General features: G+C 34.3%; 1 protein-coding gene across 1 annotated transcript; it reads right to left on the bottom strand.

Annotated features, from left to right (window-relative positions):
* Positions 1 to 1,582: 1,582 nt before the first annotated feature.
* LOC114285248 (protein VAC14 homolog) lies at positions 1,583 to 24,593 on the bottom strand. The gene is given in 21 exon segments (XM_028228282.2): positions 1,583 to 1,719; positions 1,721 to 1,773; positions 2,471 to 2,761; positions 3,521 to 3,589; positions 8,268 to 8,396; positions 8,555 to 8,716; positions 8,984 to 9,104; positions 9,251 to 9,366; positions 14,064 to 14,129; positions 14,918 to 14,999; positions 15,189 to 15,280; positions 15,497 to 15,604; positions 15,773 to 15,859; positions 16,813 to 16,907; positions 17,007 to 17,149; positions 17,269 to 17,297; positions 17,398 to 17,517; positions 17,590 to 17,679; positions 23,520 to 23,585; positions 23,894 to 24,007; positions 24,130 to 24,593. Coding segments are annotated over 21 exon segments (2,169 nt in total). The 5' UTR covers positions 24,220 to 24,593; the 3' UTR covers positions 1,583 to 1,673.
* Between the last annotated feature and the right edge of the window lie 1,023 nt (positions 24,594 to 25,616).

Raw genomic sequence — 25,616 nt, 5'->3', positions numbered from 1 at the left:
ACTATTTCGAAAACAGATTATTAACTTTAAAGATTCAATCACTGTTAGCGGATAGAGAGGTGCAATTTGACGCGAATCGATATAATTTAGCGAATTGGGCAATATTTTACATAAAACAGTGGTGGCTGAAGGTGGAGGAGATGGTAGTAAGAGGTGATGGGATGAAATTAAGGTTTCAAATGTGAATGCGTGTAAAAAGAGGATAAATTGATAATGATGAGGATATATTGGAAATTATGGAGTGTAATGAGATGAAATATGGTACAATAAGAAAGGTAGTGTAAGGAGATAAATATATGGTGCAAGTAGAATTACTCTAACCTTATATAATACAATATATCTTTAAAAATATATATAATACAAGCACTACTTAAAAAGAAAAAAATTAAAAAGTTCTAACTTTGGATAGCTCAACATAAGGTTTGGACTGCCTTGCCATTGCCCCTCTAAAAATTAAACCCATCTAAAGATACTACTTTATCAAAATAGGCTCAGAACAAATCCCTACAGAACCTTACAGCATGTGCCCTGTCTTATGGCACAGCAGAGTCCTCAGGTCTCTCAAAACGATATCACGTTACTTTGCCAATGTCTTCATTGTTTATACAGCCACTTAATACTATTAAAAATACCGTTCAATCCGTGAAAATCGCACTGATTCATATTAATTCGTCTCACTCTATCTGCTAACCACAATTTAAACTTTCAAATTTATAATCCACCTTCGAAACCGTTCCATTCCACTATAATTAATGCATATATATATATATATATATATATATATTAAACTATCATGAAATATCAAAGTAAAAATGAGTGTGAAAAAGATTTAATATGTAAAATTTATTACAAATTAATAATTATATTTATATATATAATATTATGTAAATTAATTTTTCTTATATATATATATGAAAAATATTATGCAAATTACATAATATGCAAAGACTTGATAAATTGTCAAAATATTTTTCAATATGCTCAAAACTGCTCTAATCTCAATTTGTCAATCCATTATTCGGTTTATAATTTTACTCTCAAACTGTCCGAACCGCACCTCGTACACCCCTATAATTACTAAGGCATTTCCATTGAGAGGGAGGGAGGGAGGGAGGGAGGGAGGGAGAGAGAGAGAGAGAGAGAGAGAGAGTGCCCATAGGCTGTGTTTCGAAAATGAAAATCAAAAAATCAAACACAATCTCATTTGCAAAATATTGGAGCCAAAAAGGATTTGAAATGGAAGGTGTCTAACAAAAACTAACAACTTTTTGCACAAACTTAGATGAAACAAGAACATTAAGGACGTGGAAGGGATAATCTTTACTAAGATCAATGTGTACATGATTATTTATTTTAATTGTTGGAAGGGAGAGAGAGAGAGAGAGTGAGAGAGAGAGAACAAACTGCATTATCTAAATCAAATTTCTACCTCTGGCCCATATGGTTTCCAATAAAAAAAACAACAGAACCACATGAGCACATCCTGTTCCTGTTCCTGTTCACAGAGAAAAAGAATAACTCCGGTAACACCGGAGCTCAATTCAAATCCCAATCACCCACCCATCTCACCATCCTCGGTAAGTTTAACAAAAACAAAATACTAGACGATATACAATTTACAAATTCTGATCCTCGTATGACCACCCACCATTAGGGGTAAGAACCGAAAATAGTTACAGTTGTAATTGTCCCGGACCTCTATGTGATGATCTTGAGGCCGCTCATGTCTGGCACTGGCAAAGGTCGTCGGGGTTCTTCTGCTCTCTGCACCTCCTGCATAAACTTCATGTCAAAAGATTTCGAGCAATGGTGTTTTATGTTGAGGAAAGAAAACTACACATACCATAGAACATGAAAAGATATTAGATGTGATAACTTCAAACCGAACCCCTTCCCTCCCTCTAAACATTATAAACACAGTGCTATAAAGCTTCACTCCGACTATTAGGAATAACATGAATTTACTTTCAGGCCATATTAGCCAACAAAAAATATCAATCACGGCTAAAATAAAAATAAAAATGTCACATCTTCCAGCAGATTCTGTTCACATTTTTTGGCTTTCCATTCACCTTAACCACTTCCAGACCATCAGAAAAATCACCAAAGGACTTGTTCACAGTGACTTGAGCATCTTCAATAGGCCCTTATTCTTCAGTGAACACATCATAACCCATGTATCTCACCCACACCTTAACCAAGAATCAAAGCACAGGTCATCCCTAGTTCTTGTTATTTTGGGTACATCAGAGACCATAGCTTGGAAAGGTGGGAAGCTTGCCTCCTTCATATTTATTACACATACACTACCTAAATAAATAAATAAATTCTATATCCCAGTTGCTCTGATTAAAATGCATTGCAATGTTAAATGGAAAAGCCTCGTAAAAATAATGAAAATATTGAAAATGATAATTGCAGTTCTCCGATGAGTAGTAGAATGAAATAGGAATAGAGAACTTCGGTGAACCTGTGTAGATGCATAAGAACTGTAGCGCAATTGTGTTTGTGATTTTGAGTGCATACGATGCTTCTGCTGCATCTGCTCAAACTGTTGCAGCCAGGAAGCAAAGTTTATTCCATTGTGCACACTCTGCAAATTTTCATCTATGTCACCATCCTCAGAGAATGATCCACTTGGCCGGTGATTAATTTGGGAGTAAGAGTTTCCTGACGATGTCTGTTTGAACTGCTCACCATTAAAGGAGTATGAAGGCACGGCTTTTAATCGAGTTCTTAGAATCTTGAAGGCCTTACTTTGCTGCATTCAAGGGTAAAAGCACAAAATAGTAAGAAAAGAGTCTATGCAATAAAAGCAGTAACAGAGGTACAGAATTAAGAAATTTTAAATTTTAAATTAAACATGTCTTGAGTTTTATCTTGTTTAAAAATCCAATCTACGAATATGGTCCCTTTTTTTTTTTTTTCCCCTCTATCCAAGTCCAAAAACCTAGATTGAATTGCCAACACCAAATTGAAATATCATGATTTTACATAATAAGAAAGCATTTAAATTTGATAGAACCTGGAATGCTTAAGCAAGGTTCAGGTTGGTAATCCCACATACTTGAATAAGCACGGTTGACTGATCAATTACATAGGTATTTAATAGGAAAATACTAGTAGACCATTACATTATTAGTTTAGTACAATGAATTAGACTCGATCACCATGCCATTGATCTAATTCTAAACCCAATAATGAATAACCATTAGAAAATCAATTAGTCTGTGGATCAACTAGCAAAGAACACAACATCCCAGTAAAATTGAAGAACAAATCAGTTACAGGTCGAAATTTTAAATGAAGTTATGAAATCCTTGGTTCCCAGAGAGGTTTTCACCCCGTCTGATACCAAAGGAACAGTATATTTCCTTATTTTCTTCCATAATCACAAAGAGCATAAGCTTCTTGCCAAAACCATTGCAGCATGATCATAAAAGTGGTCACATGGCATCTAACAATTTGGAGTGGACTACTTGCTAACCGGAGCAGAATAATGAAATTAGCCCAGACATACCTGGGGAAGCAGCATCAGAAGACCATACAAGGATTTTAACAGCCATATATATCTTCCGGGTTCAAGAAGCTGCAAGAAACAGAAAACAACTGAGATGCTAAAGATTACCCTTTTTTAAGAAAATTAAACATAGGTAGTACGAAATAGTCAATCTTTAGACAATAAATTCAAAACAACACATGATGTTTTAATTTAGTTTCAGTACACACAGGTTTTGTTGGATTAAGGAAGACCAAAATGGGTGAAATTTTTTGTGACCCAAAAGAAAAGGTTTTGTGTGATGAGGTCTGTAGATTATCTGATCAGCAATTCAAACAGTATAGAACATAAATTGTATTTTCATATTTCATAAACTGGTAAAAGGCACAAGTACAGAACCACGCAATCAGTAACATAAATTGTATTTTCATATTTCATAAATTGTTAAAAGGGCATAAGTAATCATTGGTAAGAGCATTGTTACAGTAAATGACAGCAAATATAAAACAATATATGAAGTTTTAATGTAGTCTCAGTTTCCAATAAATATATGAGCATTGTTACGGTAAATGCCATTAGATGAATGTGTATACATCCAAGAAATATGGCACACTGATGTACAAACTCCATGTCAACAACACAAATTGCACATTCATAAACTGGTAAAGGGAATATGTATAATTGTAAAGGCATTGTATATATTGTTGGTAGGGCTGCAATTAGACTCAGCAGAGTATTCGTCTGTTCAAGCTTAGCTCAATCTAATTTCATGTTGTTCAAGCTCAATATTGGAAAAACTGGGTCAAGCACAGCTCATCCTGCTTTGTTGAAGCTCAAGCTCGACTCTTAAGCTGTAAGCTCATTTGCACAGCTCATTTTAAGGATGCACCAGATGGTGGAAATAGGAAGAGGAGAGAAAATCCCTTATCACATACATGAAGGAAAACCCCATCATCTCTTGTGGGTCAGTGCATCCAGATTCTGAACATAAATTTCCCAAAAAAAAACAAAATTTAAAATTATTATACTTATTATTAGTGGTTAGAGCCACACAGCCTCCATCACGTCCAAAATGTATTCAAATATTATAATTGTGATAACAATCAAACGACTCAAATGTGCCCCAGCCCAATGTAGTGTTTAATTTTGGGAGGAACACAATTGATTTATGAAATATTGAACAAATTTCTCCCTTCATTTATATATATATATATATATATATATATATATCCTGGATAAATGTGCCCAACCCATAGTATGAGACTGGTAGAAGCCACAGTCATTAGTTTAGCAGAAACCACCTTGCGTTAACATCCAACCAAATTGTCCAAGTCACCAAGGTTGTTAAAATCGGGATCCTACGATGGATCGTTGGAGGTGTTTATAAGATCGGATTGTAGAATCGGATCGAGGATCATAAGATCCTACCGAAAAAGACAAATTACATAATAATTTAATTTAAATAAATATTTCTTATAAAGTATACACAAAATGAACCTATATTTTATTAAAAAGAAGTGAAGATATTGTGAAAAATATAATACTCCATGTAAAATGTACATATAATATTATGCAATAGAAAACTCGATGGTAAAAGTTCTGTATTTTATCAAAAAAGAAGATGAAGAAGAAGAAGAATTCTAAACAAAATACTTTACAATGTACAATAATGCATAAAAAGTGAAGAAAAAAATATTTAACAAAATTGGATATGAAAATAGATTAAGAACTCAAAAGAGTAGCTTAGTCGAATGATAAGATTTGTCGTTAGCATCCCTGGTGGAGCGGATTCGAGTCACAAAAATAATTTCTCCAGAAATTGGGATAAAGTTGCAATCATCTTACCCTTCTTAGACTCCGCTAAAGCTAAGTTTGTTTTTCCGACTATTTAATTTTCTTAAATTACCGCAATATTTGAATGTTTGTTTCCTAGTTTGTTTTTCTTAGTCTATTTGATTCAATACTACTTAATTTTTATTATTTATTTTGACAACATAAATTGATATTTAGACAACAAATATAAAATTTACAACAAAATATGTCATACAATACAAAACAAGGCTTGTAAATTGGATCAAATAGGATATGATCGGATTCGGATCGGGATTCCACGATCCTATAAGATCCCACTACCAGGATCGAAAGATCCTACCTATAAGGAGTTTTTTACACGATCCGGATCGATTGTACTCAAATGGATCGTAAGATCGTAGGATCGTAAGATCCGGATCGGGATTCTGATAACCATGCAAGTCACCACTTCAACTTTGATTGGGTGTGTCACCCTACAATAGATGGGCATGTCTCTCTATTGCTCATAGTTCAACACATTGTATCTATAACTAGCTCCTAACCACAGAAACGTAAACTTATCAAGAATGAACAACTGAATGAGAGAATTTCAATAGCATTTACCCAGCACAGGTGGGTGAGTTGACCAAGGCAATTGCTCATTTAGCAGAGGTCTAAGGATTGGCACAGTTTTGGTCAGTTGCACTTATCTATACTATTTGACAAAAAGTGATACAGGACACCTTTCTTTTACCACAAACTATAAGTAGGTAGATAAATAAATAACATCTGAATAAAAAGGCCATAATGACAACTTTTTTTAAATCCTTCTTTACTGTCATTCAAATAGCCCTTCTTCAACACCTCTGTAGTTGGACTGCTTGCGCCATACTCTTGTTGAGAAAGTAGGCCAGAACAAAAATTAACAGTTCTAATGTGCTCTCCTAGACCACCTCCTTGTACATCTACTTCTGCTGAAGGGTGACTGGCAAATTCATCTATCCTTCCATTGCATTGTTTTAACTTTTCATTCCTCTCATCCAGGAGGCTAATTGTTGTTGGTATAGAGTAACTTAAAAGATATGTAGCTGCCAACTGTTAATGTTCCATGGGGCAATGCTAAAGATGAGTTTGGCAACTATTTTAATATCTATGAAGAAACAAATAGGACATTTATCAAGTGGCGCATCCTTAAGGCCATCTTCTATATAATGAAGTTCCAATCTCTTTGTATGCATTACTTCTTAACTCAAAGGTATTCTACTTGTCAACTTCATGAGGGAGCTGTCCATCTTGCCTCTTACTACCTAGCTAGACAAGCGACCCAGCCGTTTCAAAGTTTGATAGGCAGAAATTGAAGCTTAGTCACTATTGCCTGGGGAAGCAGGCAAATGAGCACTGGAACAATTTCAAGTGATTCTCTTCTCAATGCTTACATAGTAGCTATGAAATTCCATCTCAAGACCCATAGTGGAAACCAACTCACTTGTAACAACAAGAGGACTATGTTGTTCACTGGTCCCATAAACAAACTCATCTGCTGAGAGCAATTCTTAACCCGTTCTGGACACAATAGTCAATGCTTATTACTCCTTATACTTTGTTGTGATTTCCCCACAGTATCTTGTAATTGGCAGTTAACAGAGATTGCAGATAAAAAAAGATTTAAGTTAAAAAGAAGAAGTACTTGAGCATATTTGTTTCAGTATTTGTAAATTGTATGCATCTTTTCTTCTCTCCTATGAAATTCTTCACATGGTTGAATATTCTTGTCTCACTATATATTTTTCTTTCTATTACTAATGGCACTGACAGACAAAAGAAAGTAACTGAAAAGGAGAAGGTCCCTCAAGAAGCAATGATAGCCACTAGAACAAATCATTGGTGAAACTTGATTCCAACCACACACCAAAGTTCTCAAGTGGGAAATGAAGGTAAAAGACTTGTTGGGTGCCATAATTGAGGAAAGATTGGACATAGTTCATATCAAGAATGTAATTTATGATAATTGAACCACTGGCAAAGAGACCTGGGTAATTTTCTTTCCTTTAAACATTTATCCAGTGCCTTAAAACAAACTGACAATCAATCACCAATAATTAGATACCATAGTATTTTTTAAAAATACCACTAATAGAGCTCTAACACTTACATCTGATTTTCTCTCCACCAACCCTGTTTAAACATGTCACAGAGAAAAGTTATTTGAGATACTTACAGAATAGCAGGCTACTTCCAGAGGCTACACAGTCAGATAGATATAAGCAACTTATTGTTTCAGTTTTTCTCCAAACTAACTACGATTTTTAAACATATTCAACCTCTAGCATAGATTGATTTGAGAAAATACATGTATCTGTTTGGAACGGGTTGCAGTAAAAAGCACAGTGGAATGCCTAACACAACTGCAACTCAAATAGAGCTATTCCTAGGAGGCTTAAGAAGCGTACCTCCTCAAGTCAAAACTACAAAAGGAAAACAAATTTCACCATGCATCGATGAAAAAGTGGGCTGCAGAATTAGAAACCAGAAGGACGTAATGACTTCAGGCAAGTTGGTCTAGAAAATTTGTAAGAGGAAACTGTGGACAGCAGTCAATACCATACTAGAAATCCATAAAATTTAAAGTGACCAAATCACTGCTTCCCACAGCATTTAATTTGTAAGCATATTACTAACTCATTGAATAACCCAAAATAAACATCTATTTTAAATAAATACGTCAAAAGTTAACGAAAACAAAGGTTTTTGAGTATCCATCAAGGAGTCCGGAAGACACGATCTCTAAATAAAAAAATGGCTTCTACAGCAACCAGAAAATTTGGAAAGCACAGCAAAAATTTATTGACAGACCGAAAGAAAATATGATACTAACTCGTAACTCTTCACCAAGAAACAACACAACACTTTGATAAAAATAAAGCAAGTGGGAAACTTTAAGCTTATTTACATAATAACTATAGAGAAGATAAAGCACCTGCAACCTAAGGTAAGCAAAAATTGGAGTCTCCAGTAGGTGGATCAGTTTGTCCAACTGAACCAAGAATTCGACGTTGAAATCTTCCTCAACCAGAGATTGTATGATGGAACTCGCATGCTGGTAAGCCTGTCAATCAAATCATAAAATGCAAAAAGATCATGCGAAGATGGATAAAGTATTACCACATTTAGCCACAGAGGAGAAAGTCAATGTGATTGAATAAGGAAGACCGAGGAAGCAAATTCAAAAATATTGGTCATATCGACAGAGTTATGGAGCCATGCCTGAGTTAATAAGCAAAGACTAATAATGGCCATTGGCGAATGGCACCATGAAGAATACAAAGAAAGAAATAAGTCTTTCCCAGCATCATTGACCAGTGATTGTTTGAGAAGATCACGAAGCTCGGACAACTCAGAAGAAGTAAGCAAAATCAAGTTCAAAGCCTGAAACAGAAAACAGAAATATGCAAAATGGTTACAATACTAGGAAAGTAAGAACCATTTTATTGTGAAGGTGAAAAGAATGAGGGCTCAAGAAGATTAAGGATGAAATCTTTGCCTATTGTACAATGTCTCAATCAGTCTATATACCATACAAAACATAATGATAAAGACTTCTCTGGTTGTACTATTCCATTTATTAATGACTGCCCATTCAAAACATCATCATTGTGTTCCTTTTATGATAAGTTGTCAAGTAGATAACAAAACCTGAACCATAATTGACGCAAAATCCAATTCAGATTCTCGCTCGAGTATAGTGGAAAGTTCCCGATAGACTCTTTCAGCATCTAAAAGAACACAAAGACGGCGAATTATCAAAGCCCCACGCCTGAAAGAAGGAAATTGTAGCTGATAAAATTTACATACAATATTTGGCTCATGTTAAAATATATTAACAGAAACACAATAATTAAATTATTTGAACCATAAAATTTCAAAAATGGCAAAGGGGGAAGGGGGCTGTTGGGAGCTCACTTCTCCAGGAGAGTGTTGTCAACCCCGAAGTTATGCACTAAAAAACCAACAAGCTGATGGAAATGTTGTGGCTCTTTGGCTATGCATGCATGCACCTCAAGAACCAGGAGTACTACCTGGAGAAAGGGAAAAAAATGGAGTACAATGCACATCACATAATTAAAGATACAGCTCCCAATGAATAAATTTTAACTTCAACTTAGCAAATAAAAAAAATGGAGCACTTTTAGCCTCTATGGCATGAGAGGGGCTATTTTAAACATAAATTCTTGTTCAGATGTGTTATTTACATTCTACAAAATGAGAGAAGAAAAGAACAGTAACAAACCAACCGGCATATAATAATCAACAAGAGATTGATAGCAGCCTTAGCAGATGTGCTAAGAAACACAACTACAACTGTTATTTTTCATTAACAATGATACAATATTTAATAGAAAAGAAACCACAAGACCAAGTAACCAAATCCACCCGCCCACAAAACAACAAGAAGTGAGATTTTAAACAGAAAAATGCAGCATTAAGTGTGGATTTGCATTCTATCAGTGGAATTTGTTTTGTTAGAGCCTTAATATTAAGAAACTCCCACTTGCGTGACATTTCTTACTTAGAAACTCAATTCTACACTCCTAAGTAACAAACTTGTAAGAAATTTGCTCCCTGTAAAGGAAAAAACTCAATCCCAACTGAGATAGAAATATAGAAACTCAATCTCAAACATACAAATCTCAATTAAACAAAAGAACAGCAATTCAAACTCATTATAGTACTTCCAGTTTACATAATATTAATTTATGCTTAACAAAGACAATTTGTAGTTGATATCAATCTCTAATATATATTTATATTTTAATACATACAATTATAACCAAGTAGAAAAAAAAAATAATAGCTAGAATATATTTATATATTTAATATATAAAATACATACACACTCTTATAGACGCTTCCAAGCTTAAAAACTTATATGCCCCCACTCCTATTGGTACAGTCTATTGTTGTTGTCAGTGATGAGGGGCAGGCTGCTGATGATAGGTGCTTGGAGTTACCCAATAGGTGGGAGGCCATTTCGTGAGACCTGCAGATATCATGGGAGGAGAGTTTCTTGAAGATTGCAAGAACTTTGATGGAGCTCTAATTCCTCTACGTTGCTAACTAGGACCATGATCTTGCCCAAAGACTTTGCAGTAGGTGATAATTTTAGAGTTTTGCCATTGCTTGGGATGAGGCTGGAGGGCGTGTTGGTGACCAGAGAAATGTATCCAACTGGGTGTTGAGAAGGATGAAAGGCTTTAGCCGTTTTATAGGTGTTTCTTGTTAAGGGATGGAGGAAGAGTTTGATGCAGTAATTTGAATTAACCGAGGCTAAATGGTGGAATGCTTCAAGCAGTGATGGGTGGCATAAAAAGGAGGGTCAAATAAATCAAGCAGAGAACCAAGAATGTTGGAACAGTCCTTGAATTATGAGGAGAGGAAGAAAGGCAGGAGCAGAACCAGACTTTCGTTTTCATCATAGATTCTTCCCATGGATATTCTTCTACAACAAAACCATTTGCTACCAAGTCCTCTAGTCTCACAAAAAATAATTTCAGACTAGGAAAATAATTTGCAAACAAAAATGTTATACAAAAAACACATCCAAAATGATGTGTCAATGGCATTTTGAAATTACACATGCCAAGCCACATTATCCATTTGATCATTTTCATCAATCTTTAATATTAAGTGTCTATTGCCTCTACATCCACCACTTCTTATTTTGTTAAATTAAACTTAATATGGTCAATTATCCACTTCAACTTGATGATGTTATTGCCTTTGTCATTATCAATTCTTTACATTTATGAAGTTAGACTTGATAACGTCAATTATCTCTGTTGATCACCTCCATCATCACTACTTGATTACCTACAATACTAAAACCTAAAATTAAGCTCTAGAGGCTGATTATGACCATTAACAATTAGGCTATAAATATAAATCCGCATCTTTTTGCCTCTCTTTTTTCCTATCCAATCATCAATGTCAATATCTTCTAGTATTACCATCGATCGCATCTATCATCCCCAATTTTTTCTTTTGTTTGAGTTAAGCTTGTGGAAAGGTATCTGAAATAAGTGTGATTCCTTTTCTGATCACATTCAATTTAGGGTGGAAATGAGGCACATGTTATTGGAGCCACAGATGGTGAGAGGAGAGGATAGTCTATAGGAGTCATTCACTAAAATTGCCTATATTGCTCTTCACATGCAGATCTCGGTGAGTGGTTACTTGAATATGGAGGATGTGTAGGTTTTTTAGGATATTGTTCTTTGTAGGTGGGCTAAATGACTGGGAGTTGTGGACTTGCAGGATCTTCTTGGGCATCTTTATTTGACATGTATTGATGATGGGGTGATTTGGTTCGATCGTTGAGATCCTACTCTAGGAAGTTTAATGTGAAGTCTTTTTATGACTATTGCACATTTTAGGGGTTCTTCTTTCCCTTGGAAAGGGGTATGGAATACAAAAGCCCCACTCAAAGGGGCTTTGTTTGATTGGTGTGCTACACATGGGAAGATCCTCACTATTGACAATATGATTAGGAGAAGGCATGTGCATATTAATTTGTGTTGCATAAGTAAACATGATAGCAAATAGGTTAGCCATCTTATACATTGTGAGGTGGCTCGGGAGTTGTGGTGTTTGATCCTTGTCATGTTTGGCATCGTTTAGGTGTCTCCCAAGAAGGTGGAGGCGCTTCTATAATGATAAAAAAGAGCTCGTGTGGGAAAAGGGAGAAGGAAGACTAGACATTTGGTTCCATTGGCTTTAATCTAGATAGATTGGAGCAAAAAGAATAACAGACCTTTTGATCGCAAAAAGAATCAATTGCGCCGTTTAAGAGCAAATCACTTTCTTTTTCTATAGTTGGCTTCGGAGGATGGTTAGTCTATCTTTGACCCAATTTTTAAACTTTTGAGGCCTTTTTTAGGCATTTTGATGTATTAGATGGTATTGTTCTTTTATAAATGGGTTGCGCACCCACTTGATGCCTCTTACTAATACAATTGTCTACGACTCTATCAAGAAAGATACAGTATTTTAATAAAAAATTAACTCGTTTGACAATAATATAAAGCAAACCAAAATTGAGCCAAAATCAACACTTCTGCTGCTGAAAGAGTTAATTAAGCTCAATTGTTGACTCCATTTGACTACAAAAAGCCACTAACTATCAATTCTTAATTTTATGAATGACTACCATGCATTTTAGGAATGAAGCCACATGTTTTATCTCTCTGTGTTTTTTTTCTTTTTTTTTTCTTTTTTTTTTTTTTTTTAATAGGCAGAATGGATGCCACATGTTTCAAAAAATGACATTTTTATTTTAAAATATAAAATAAAATTCACATAACAGAAGACCAATTATTCATAACTGCTAATAGTCAACCACAGTTACTACCAAGGTTTCAAAAAACGGTTGCGGTAGCCGTAACGATTGTGGAGGCGTGGTTACAGTTGCGGGATGTAAAGGCCGTAGCGTAAATGTTGCGGTAACCAAAACCGTGAATTTTTAAATTTTTTGCACAATTTGAAAAAAACTTACTGATACACATTTTTTTTTTTTTTCAAAATCTCATTTATTAGGGTTTGAATTAGATTTTGATCAATTTTTGTTAAAGTTAAAGTATAATCCTATATATTTCATATCTTTAAATCACTATAAAAGGAGCTTTTTACATTTTATTTCAATAGTTAATGACTTTAAGAATAATTGATTTTAAATGTCTATAAAATTATCCTTGCCCAATACCTGAACTAACTAAATAAAAAAATATTTACAATTATTAAATGAAATGATTATAAAAAAAAAAATTATGCCATAAACAAAAAATATTTTGAGCTAATGATTTTTTTTAAATAACATTTTTTTAGACAACACTTTACAACTAACTAAATTAAATTATTTACAATTAAGTATTAAATAAAATGATTATAAAACTAAAAAAATGTGCTATAAGCAAAAATTATTTTTGAGCTACTGATTGTTTCTTTAAAGACATTTTTTAGACAACACATTATAGTAACAAAATAAAAATATTTACAATTAAACATTAAATGAAATAATTATAAAAATAAATACAACCATTGTTTATATATTTTTTATTTTACATGCTAAAGTAATGAAATAAAAATTAAAAGACAAATTATTTTTTTTTTTTTTTTGGAAGGAACCTATTTAAAATATTGTAACCGTGTGTAATGGGCCATTACAGTACCGCTACGGCCGTTACACACATGTGACTTTTCGTCACACCACAAAAACGGGTGTAATGAGTAGCGTTTACCACCGCAACCGTTATATAACACCACTTTTGAAACCTTGGTTACTACTAAAGGGTTGTTTGGGATGACCTAAATAAATGTACTTTTTGTCTTTTACGAAAAGATGTGCAGAAAAGTAGAGAGGTGATGTGATGGAAAAAAGATAAAAAGATGGATTATTTTGTGTATGCCAAACTTGGCCTAAATATTTTCATGAGTTCTAACAAATCAAAGCAGAAGTACAAGCTAAAAAATTTTAATGAGCAAGTACCTAACATACAAAAGAGAATGTCCATAACCCACCAAAAAAAAAGTAAATAAATAATTATAAGCAACAGATAGTAAAAATCAATCGCAAGAAAATAATTATACACAGCCAAATGAATTCAAGAAGAATATGGAAAACAACAATTTATGATGCTGTAAGTTTAAAATATAAAATAACCAATATCAAAATGCAATTTCATGAAACTATCAGGCAAAGCAACCACAAAAAGATGATCACCTCATCAGATGGATCTGATAGTGCCTTCAGAAGAGTATCAATTGTATTGTTCAGGAACGACAAGACCTGTTTCAAGTACCCCAAAAAAAAAAAATCTGAATCCTTTGCTCATTAAAACAAGACTATTGACACTTGAGTAAGGGTATGCCAGTATGGTATGTATGCCTAGAAGAAGATGCAACCAACAAGTACAAATAAGCAGTCAAGTTTACTCTATAACTAATCATAAGACTTTCATTTTAAATATAAAATGCTATGTTTTAGTTTGTAAGTCACTTCACCATTAAAAAATAAAAGAATTTTTTAAGAATTATGAATATAGTCATGTTTTGCTGTATTGAATGAATCATACGCTTAAGACACATACCCGCACCCAACACTCAAGTTCATATAACATAGAAATAAGGTGTCCTCAAACCACTAAAGGGGGCAACACATTGAAAAAACTAGGGGCCTGCAATTTAAAACCCAATATTTCCCAAACGATTATAAGAGACTCCGATGAATTACAAAAACCTTTTCCAAAGGAAAAAGGGCATGCAGAGACCCAAGATAAACTGAAAACAAGAGGAATAATCTCATCATATAAGCATGAAGACGGAGGAAGCAAAATATATATATATATAAAAATAACCTTTGACATCATGACTGAACCACCCCACCCAAAAATAACAGAAAGTAAAATTAACATTTTATTAAAATAACAATAAAAAACAACTGAATAAAAACTAATGCGTAAAAATGAAAACTAAGGTAACTCCAGATCCCAAAGAGAACATATCCACAGGTATATCAGACCAAGAAAAAGTGTGCACATGAACTGATGGGCAAGTGCTCTATTCTTCCATGGTTACCTCTGCGCGATGTCTATTTAGAAGAGTCATAATCCAGTGCAATGCTTCAATTCGAGTCGCCTCATATTCACTGGACAACTGCCTGATAAGAAGAACGATCAATGGCAACTACCATCAAACCAATTTATGCACTACCACTCCTTTTTTATAGAAATTATAAATGCAGCTTATTTTATCTTTTTTAAGAAGTGAAAAGCTAAATCAACACATAAGATTAAAAATCCCCAATACTAATAAACCTAGAATTTTCCCCAGGTTACAAGAACTATACCTCCTTGCAATAGATAAGATTGCTTCTACATTAAATCCTTCAGCTGGATCAGCCTTGATTGCCCGAAGTTCTTCATTGGTCTCATGAGCGACCTGGTAGTAACAAAGAAGAAAGGAAAAAATATGAAAATAATTTTTCACAGAACTATCATAACCACCCATATTATCTTTCTTTCTTTCTTTTTCCCTCCTTTGTTTGGAGTTTGTTGGGGTTGTTTCTGTACTGAAGGGAGATTGTGAACAAAAAAGAAAGAAAATGAGATGATAAAGATAGTATTAGAGATGAAAGGGAAGAGCAAGTCAACTTACAACTCTTATTTTTTCTTCTTTGTCAGATATGCAGGGCAAAATAGCTCCCAGAATATCAGCATAATAGGGAACAAGTTGGTCCCCACCAAGTTTTACAAATTCATTTATCTGCAAAGAAAAGGTCACACTTAGATCATCTGAATACCAAAACACTTAATAAAATGGAATAAACTTTGTTTATGTGCCCAGAAAGTCACAAGAACAGGATTGGCCAAAAACCATGTCAATATGGAAGAAAAGAATTTGTTCAATGATCATAAGCATCAGCAACCTTACCCAAGTGATAGCAGTCAAGCGAGTAAATTCATCTGGGGAAGCTGCCCTTCGTACCACTATTTCAGTCATTCGACCATAATCTACAGACTTCAAGAGTAGCACTGCTCAAGTCAGAAAATTACTAATGAAAGATAAAAATTGTCTGTCTTAAAATATTTCCAATATCCAGAATAACTTCAATGCTATTCTTCATCAAGTCAAAAGTTTATACATGCCCACCATCATATCCATAAGTACTCACTGCTTGTCATAATTCATTGAAAGAGAAAAAGAAAAAGAAAAAAAAGAAAAAAGCAATGGGCTAGGCAGTGGAGGAAAAATTATATGCAAAAGTACTTCAATATAATGTGCTTAAAAACTGGCTGATACCAAGTACAAACTTTATATAAAAGCTAATAGTCCTATACAAAATTTGGGAAAAAATAATTCTGAAGTCCAAGAATGTATCGAGGAATGGGTTCACTGTCTCTCATCCAACTGTGAAACAACCAAAAATAAAATAAAATAAAATAAGACAAAATAAAATTACTCTTCATTTAGATTCAAACCAGGTAGCTTACTACCAGAGATCAGTTTCGTTTGGTTTGAGTTTTCTGGATTAAGTTTTTTGAAAACTGAGTTTTTTGGTTTTCGTGTTTTTTTGTTTTTAGTGAATATTTTTAAAATTTTAAACATTTTTTTTTACTTTTTTAGATGTACCTTACTTAGATGTATCTAAAAAGTAAAAAAAAATGTGAAAAAATATTTTAAAAAATTAAGAAATACATAAAAATACAAAAATGTACTGAATTCTTATATTTTTTTCTGTATTTTTGGTATTTAGTGAATTTTTAAAAGATTTTTTTTACAATTTTTTTACTTTTAAGGTGTATTTATGTTAGGTGTGTCTAAAAAGTAAAAAATTTGCATAAAATATTAAAAAAATTCAGTAAAAACAAAAAAACACGGAAAATAAGAAAGTAGAACTGTTTTTAGAAAAATGGAACCAAACATAGTATTCAATAGAAAGTTTCTATATTCCATCAGAGCAGAGATCTTACTGGAGAGTTCTTGATCTCTTGAAGAAACTCAGAAAGTGCTGAATCAGCTTGTTGCCGAATTTCATGACTGGAATCACTTAACATGTTAAACAAACCTGAAATTCATCACAGAGTGTGGATTATATGTACTTGCTGCCAAAGAACTTGAACCTGCATAGCATGAGTCTATCAAGTTCTGAGCTATGAACATTTACCATCAAGAAAATCGGGAAGAAAACCCAACATATCGATTTCTGGAGCACCATCTAGGACAGTGATCCATCCTACCAAAAATTGGCGGACATAAGGATTTAGGACATGCATACGCTCTCTCAGCAATGGTATAAATTCTTCAATGCTGAAAAGAAAAATCAAGAAACAATATGACAAAGTTATAGAAAGAAAAATAAATAACTCTTCCTAGAACCTTTAATTCATGATAGACAGATCTGAAACTTGAATGAGAAGATGGAGCACCTGAATTGATCACAATCTGTGACAATATCCTGTTCCCCCAATAATTAAAAGCATAATTAATTTAAAAAGCATATTCATCAGAAAAAAATAAATAAATAAAAACCAAATAAATATAGAACTAATGGTCACCTTTACAAGTTTATCTAAAAGATGAGCAGCACTCTGGACATTGGGATCTGAGTCTGCTGAAAGCTTGCATAAGGCATCAAAGATCTTATTGAAAAACACAATAAAGTCTCCCCTGACAACCTGGAAAGAAGCAAGGAGATCAGTACAATAAAAATAATACAAGCACAATAAAAATCCCCAATTCATTCTCACCTTTGCAATGTTATATAGAGCTTCACAAGCATAATAACGAACTCTGCTATCTTGATCGGAAAAGGAACTCAGCACAGGTGGAACAATTTGCTGGTAGAATGCATCAGAAAGGAAAAATTTAAACAAAATAGTCCAAGGAAAAAAAAAACAAAAAACAAAAAGAGATAAAAGAAATATTTGGCAACTAACAAAATATTTAAATATTTTCAGGGTAAGAACTGGAATGCGTTTTAATACTCCAACGAAAATAAAATTTACCAGTACTTAAATGACATGAAACAGATGAAAGTTCTTTATTGGTGCAAAAGGGACCAAAAGGTTCTTGTACTATTAACAGATGTAAATGCATGAGAACAAGGAATAGCATCATGGCTACCCAAACTATGGGGATAAAAAGGACTTTGCATGGAGCAACACCATCTGTCCCCTCAAATTGGTTTCAGAAAACAATTCACATTGCAAACAAAATATTCCCAAGCTAGAAATTCTTCATGGAAACTTGATAAACATTAAACAAATAGATGATCTCAACTTAAAAGAAAAGACCCACTATCATGTGGTCCACCTCCAATGGCCAACTCAACAAGTGGCACTGGCACAATCAGTTCAGTGTTTGGAAATTACAGAAGAATAATTACAGTTATAACATACACAAAAATGCCGGCTGCTACTTCTGATGAACTTTCTAACTACCCATGCTCAATTTGGTGCTTTTTGAGACAAATTCAATTCACAAATTTCTATTTCTCTTAGAAATGTCATAATCTTTGTTATTAGAATCTTACGATTGGCGATTCTATTCACGATTCGATTCGTCATTTTTGCAAAATTGATACGAATCTACGGGTGAATCTATTTTGAAAGTGAATCGCATGATTCACAATTGATTCACGATTCGATTCACTTTTTATGATTCATGCAATCTTTGAAACTATCGAGACTGACATATTTTTTACTTTTTCTTTCTCTATGTTTTTATTGAAAATGGCATAATACAACTTTAATAGCGTTTAGTACCAAAATAACTAATATATATACATGATTTGTTGTTATTTTAGCGATCATAGAGTTTTTAATTGGATCGAATCAGATTCAGTCAGACCCAACATACTTTTAATCTTTATTCTTATTTTTTTTTCTTTTCCTTTAAATAATCATCATATATCTTCTAAAGATATTTAAGATTAATGTAACTTGCACCATGAATTATTTATTGCTATTTTATTAAATTAAATATAGTTGCATATTACATGGGTGAGGTCAGTTATATATTTTAAAATGTTTTAGACTTTAAAATGAAAGATCTCAAATAATGTTTTCTAATTATTTAGTTATTGTTACTTGAAAAAAGTATGTATGCTTATTATCCAAATATTAATATCGTTGTTAAATTATTGTTACTTTGAAAATTGAAAGTTTGTCTTTGTTTATTGTTTTTATTAAGAATGGTTGATAAGAAATGTCCAAAAAAACGAAAAGGTAAGACGGTGATCTTGCATCGGAACCTTTGTTAACTTCTTACCTATTAAACTACATGATCATCATTCAAAACAACATTTTCATTGATTTAAGTCTAAATATTTCATATTCATAAGATATATTTAACATCCAAGTGCGTAGATATATTTTTTCAAGTTATTTAGAAAAGTGATTGAATCTTTACGATTCACGATTCGATTCGATTCGATTCGATTCGCGATTCGGTACAAGACCATTTTGATTCACGATTTGAATCCCGATTTGACAACTATGTTTAAGATAGCCATGTCCTTTCATATCACCTCAACCCAAGTTCTCCTAAACTTTTCTCTATTTCTTTTATCACCCGCCACGTGGATCAAATCACTTTTTACAGACACAGTAATCACTTTTAACTTCTTTTTTAATGGATTCATTTCTTATTTTGTCTTTGATTAGAACATCGCTCATCCATCTCAGCATTTTCTTTTTTTCCTTTACGTATTTATTTTTTATAAATGTAAGTGTACTAAAAAGGAGTGTTAGAAAGGGCGTAAATTTGTTTACACGAATTATTCCCTCTACACATTCTCATTTTAGCTATACTCATTTTTTAACATGTTTTATCTTTAATAGTCCAACATTCAAATACCATATATTGTAGCAAGGTCTTATAGCAACCCTACAAAATTCCCCTTTTATTTAATAGGAATATTACAATCACACAACACCCTGATGCACTCCACTTCATGCACCCCTCCCTAAATCTATATGTAATAACCCGACTCTCTCGTATACTTCATATGCTTTAATTCCCTCATTATATGTGTGCTTATGTGCTTGATGTGAAATTCCATATTTAAATGTATGAATTACATGTTTATAAACTTATATCTGTTAGTTAAGAGAAAATCTATTGAAATTACAACTTTTGCATTGGAAATTGAAAGCCTTAGAGGCGCGATAAACTGAAATTGACTTTACAATTATGATTAGCATGATTTTTAGAACATAATTCAGGAAACTTTTGATGGACCTATTTTGTTAAACTCCAAAGTTGGAACCTTTTGTCTTTTTGAGGAGTTCCTTTGATGCTACATTTTTGTTAAGTCTTCGGTGGCTTTTATTGAACACTTGGTTTATATGTAAATTTTAGGTTGTTAACTCTTTGTATATACCTACATGACTTGGACTTGTATTTATATGAACTGTGTATGTAAACTCTCTATAAATGGCTTGATGTTTTAAGATCCTGGTATTTAAGCACTGCTCAATGGACGTTCTGTTATTTTATTTGCTCCCCGTTATGATAAATTCTTTGTAATCTGTCTGAGGCCGTAAGTAATCAAGAGATTACTGACCGGTCAAGATCCAAACTTTTAGGGGCAGGTTTGGATCGTGACACTATAGGTCACATCCTCCTCATTTCGCCATCTTTTTAAACAATTATCCAAGATCTCGAAAATATTACCTCATACCCATCAAGTTCTACTTTACTCCATCCCCATTCTAGTTTTACTAAAATTGCACTCTATATATTTTTAATCCTACTTAACCTATACTCTTAGATTCTAAAATATTTCTCCATAACTCTTGCTTAAAGTTCACTCAATTCTCCTGTTTTGCCAACTAAGATTATATCACAAACAAATAACATACACCAAAAGACATCTTCTTGAATGTTACTACTAAGTTCATCTTGTAACAGAATATTTTGTATTGCCAATTTTTGTGGACAAAATTTGGTTGTAATGGATTGTCTTAGATGTGTGCAGGTATTCCGGTCATTTGTCTTACCCTAAGAAGCACCGACACATCTAAGAAGGTAACGTGTTGTGTCGACACTGACAAGACATGACACTCATCAGACACTTCCCAACACTTACGCACACAAGAAACACGTTACAGGTTTGAATAAAATAACTTGGAATAAAATGACAAAAACAAAAACAAAAACAATATAAATTTATACCAATTTTCCTCTTTTAGACTTTAAAACTTATTATCTTTTAGATATTCATGACATATAATTATTTATCCTTGTATATGACATAATAAATATATAAAATTATATATTTTGCATGTGTCCTCTACGTGTCATGTCCTATACTTTTTGAAAATTTGCATATCATGTCTGTTTTGCATGACATGTCCATGTCCATGCTTCTTAAGCCTTACCCAATCAGTCTGGCACACCGAGTTCAAAGCTTTGCTCCATTACCTGCTCAGGTGAAGCTTGCATATATGTTTTGTTGCTTAAAGTTTCTCTAAAATAGTGTTTGAAAAAGATACAAAAACCTTTTATTGAAAAACATGGTCAATATGGACTCAGCTACGCAAAGTGATCAATCCCTTTGGGATGCCATTGATCGCTCTTTCAGCATAAGAAAGTGCTCAAAACACGATCGATCACCATTCGATCTCTCTTTTAACAGAAGCAAGAGATCAACTTGCAATCGATCCCTAAGCGACCACTTGGCAACAAATTTTGTACAATAGACAGCGATTGATCTATTTATGATGTGATCAATTGCTCCTTAAGTGCGATCAATCACCTGTATACTTTTTCACAAATCCTTTGTTGAGTTGGTTTTAAAAGTTGTTTTTATATAAATAAATCTCCTCATCCTATTTTTCAGTATTCTAACTATTGTTTTTCATAGCCAAATTTTGAAAACTCAACAATAATTCTTAGCGATAAATCTGACGTTCGTGAGAGAATATTCTTGAGTTAGTTTTCTAAAAACCCTTAAAAAACAAAAAACCTTGCATGTCTTTGCATTGTTCGTTTTACAGCCAAGGCCGATTGGGTAATCAGAGCCATTCAAGAACAAAGATCGACACCTGGAGCTTCGTGTGTCCAGAAGATCAAGAAGGTTGACTAGGTCAAGTCGCATTAGTGGACCTTCTATAAATCAACAACAAAGTTAGGTAATCCTAGATGAATGGTTTTGAAGTTTTAGAATAACAAAAAAGGGCCCCATACTCTTATTTCTTCACCCTTATTCAATTCTATCTCTTTCTCCTTGCAAATAAAATATTATTTATTTTCTTATTTTGAATTGCTAGTGGATTACTTCAATTTGATGTCAAAATCTTTCCTAGCAACTTGTGAGCCCGTCCAAGAATTTTAGAAAAACCAAAAAGGGCCCCATACTCACATATACCACATCATTGTTACCTTCGTCTACCTCATGATCATATATCGGCATTGGTAACACAAAAATTTTAAAAAACTTCATTGAGACTCGCCTCGCCCTGAGGCTAAGGTAAAAACGCATCAAGGCTTTGATCTATACTCCTTAAAAGCTTGCGCATGACAGTCTGAGGCATGCACTGTAGGTGCGCCTTGGGCATTAGCATATGAGTTATATGCGTATGAAGAGGCTGCCTTATGCATATGAAGAGGCTGCCTTAGGCTCTTATTAAACTTAGTCTAAAAGATGGTTTAAATATAAAAAACAAAAAAAATAAGAAAGAATCCTTCTTGCAACTATGTTCTGTAGAAAAAATTAAGTAAATGACCAATCAAATAAAAACACAAAGTTAATGCTCAAGTGAGAGGCTCAATTACTAAAGTTAAGAATATCAATTTCACTTTCAAAGAAGGCAAGCTTCATTCTTTGCAGTGAAATATTCGACGCCTTAAGGAAAAAAGTATTTACAGCTTTATATTTAATTTTTACTATTTTAAAATATTTAATTTATTTACTAAATATTATCATTTAAAATTTGAAACACCTACACCTCGACGCCTTAAAACTTACGCCTCACCTCATCAGTGATAAAACGCCTCAAGTTATGCATTCATCTCTAAAAACTTTAGGTAACAGTGCTCTACAAGATCAAGGACAAAAGGGAGATCACTTTAAATTTAATGATGTGGAGATTATCATGATAATATGACAATCTTTGTCAAACCTTCAATTGCAAAATTCAAAGAGACAACTTCTCCAACAAGAGGCAATTAATGCAACTTGGTATGACAAGCATTCAACCTAAAATAGATTAAACTTCATGTGAACTGGAAGAAGACAACATAGCCTTTAAACTTGATGCTTACCACCTAAGATTGCTGAAAGCATTTTATTTATGAAAGTTCCTAGTGTCAAATGTATCTATATTTTGTATTGTTGTACCTTTCCATTTTTTTAGTAAAGTTTTGAGGCTTCAAGTAAATAGGGATCCTAATTTGTCAACATAATTAATAGCAAAAGTTCTAAAAAGTTCCTGGTTACTTTCTCAGCCACGGAAAAGCTATGAATAGGCCTCACCAAAACAAAATAAGATCAATCCCCGATAAATAAATTCAGGTTGAAAGAATCGAAAGGGATTTTTCACTTGGCCTATGTTATTCAAGACATATACTAAAATTCTAAAACTTAAGCATTAACAAATTGGAGGGTATAAGCTGTTCTACTGAAAAAAACATGTACATAAACAATTTTGTATATTTTCCAAACCTCCCATACCTCAAGATGCTGAGCAGCTTCACCAGTCAAAGCAACTGTGGCTGCAGCCAGTCCAATCAATCCTCCCTTAAAATAAATAAAAAATCAAAATTCAAAACATCAATACCAAAACCATGGAAATTCTAATATACACACCCTTCAAAGGCATGTACCATATGCACCCTTAGATATGCCATTTTTGTGTTAAAAGTTATTCGTTGTGACATTATTTTAGTTATGTTATGACATATTTTTTTAAGATAGGACTCAGAAAGAATCTTGCATATGGTACACACCCTTTCAGGGGTGGCTACCATAGTGTTTCCCCAAAACCATAGAACACCACTATATATATATATATAGTAAAACCCTAGTTTTCAAACCTGGCTACTTACTTTCCGGTGATTCACCTGTGCCGAGTACGTGAACTCATTGGCCAACAAATTTATCACGGCCGTAATCTTATTGTGCTCTCCCGCCGCCGCTAGCTGCTTCACGATTCCTTCAATCTGCACAATCATCAAACATTCATTCACCCAAAATCAAGCCACCAAAAACCTTAGAACGATGATCAACTCAAAAATTGAGACACAAAAGAGATAGAAAATTCCAGTGAGTGCAAAAAGAGTACCTCAAGAGCAGCATTCTTCCGCTTCTCGTAGAGTTTGTCGGAGAGGTTTCGGAGAACGGCGGGAGGAATCACAGAGAGCGCGTCGGCCATAGAATAAAAAACCCTAGAATCGTTTCAATCGATTGAAAATGGAAATCAAAGTTGTCGTCGTTTTCTGATCTTCTCTTGCTGTAATCGGAACATCTCTAACGAACACATAGATTGTATCGATAGAGACGAGTTCGAGATTTGGCTTGAGAATCAACAACAGATCTGAAATGGAATTGGCAAGTGAATGGAGTGAACTCACAAATTTTCCCGGAAATTTTCCTTCCAATTTTCTTTCCGAGAAAATTTCGTTGTCCGCACTCGCTGTGGCTGTGTTTTTAGCGGTTAAACGTCTCGGCCAGCGTGCGTTTTTAATGTTTGGAACCACAGACAGAGACACAGAGATGGTTACAGAAATTGCGGCTGAGAGTCGTGAATAGAGATGGCAATTTCAAACCGGCCCAACGGGGATTCGATCCCCGGCTCCGAATTGTGTGGATTTTTTTTGAAAAATATTCTTGACGGGAAGGGGATGGTATTTAAAATTTAATCCCCAAACAGATTTGGGCCGGGGACAGGAATAAGTGTCCCAGCCCCGTACCTGGCCCGGTCCCTTCCCCGTCCCCGTTCTCCGGCCCGGTTTGTCCCCGAAATGAAATTACCAATTTACCCCTAGATATATATACACACACTATGACCTGACCTAACCAAACCCCCATCTCATCCTCTCCAACTCTCTCTCTTTCTCTTCCCTCCACTCTCTCTCGACGTCGATTATCGATCATCGATCATCACGTCGATTGTCGATCATCACTGTAACCAAACTAGATCTGGTGGAGTTCGCGACATCGATCATCACTGTCCACGACACCGGAGGAGTCCTTCCGTCGTCCATCGCCACTGTCGCGACGCAGTCAGCCACAGCCACCCATCGCAACGCCGATGATGCTCTCAGATCGTCCATCGCCACCGATCGTCCTCCTCCATGAACTCCACCAGATCTAGTTTCTCTCTCTCTCTCTCTCTCTCAGATCTTTCTGTCAATTTTTTTTTTTTATTCTGTATGTTGTTGATCTGGTTGAAAATGTATGTGATGTTGTTGATTGTCCATCTCTCTCTCTCTCTCTCTCTCTCTCTCTCTCTCTCTCTCTCTCTCTCTCACACTTTAGTCTCTTGATGTTGTTGATCTTTCTGTATGTTGTTGAAAATGTATGTGATGTTGTTGATGTTGAAACAAATTTAGGCGGGGAATTTTCGGGATCGGGGAAACCCGATCCCCGATCGGGGCGGGGGTGGGGAGATGGAAAGGTTCCCTGTCGGGGATCGGGGCCGGGGACGGGGCCATGTTCACCATCGGGGATCGAGGACGGGGAGTGTGATCCCCGGCCCCGCCCCACCCCGTTGCCACTCCTAGCCGTGAAATGGCACAATTAACACAAATTTAAAATAAAAAAATAATT

Source organism: Camellia sinensis, chromosome 11 (assembly GCF_055761805.1).
Source record: "Camellia sinensis isolate YWXY chromosome 11, ASM5576180v1, whole genome shotgun sequence".
Taxonomy (NCBI): Eukaryota; Viridiplantae; Streptophyta; class Magnoliopsida; order Ericales; family Theaceae; genus Camellia; species Camellia sinensis.
Note: the sequence above shows the minus strand (reverse complement) of the source record. Positions and strands in the feature narration are given on the sequence as shown.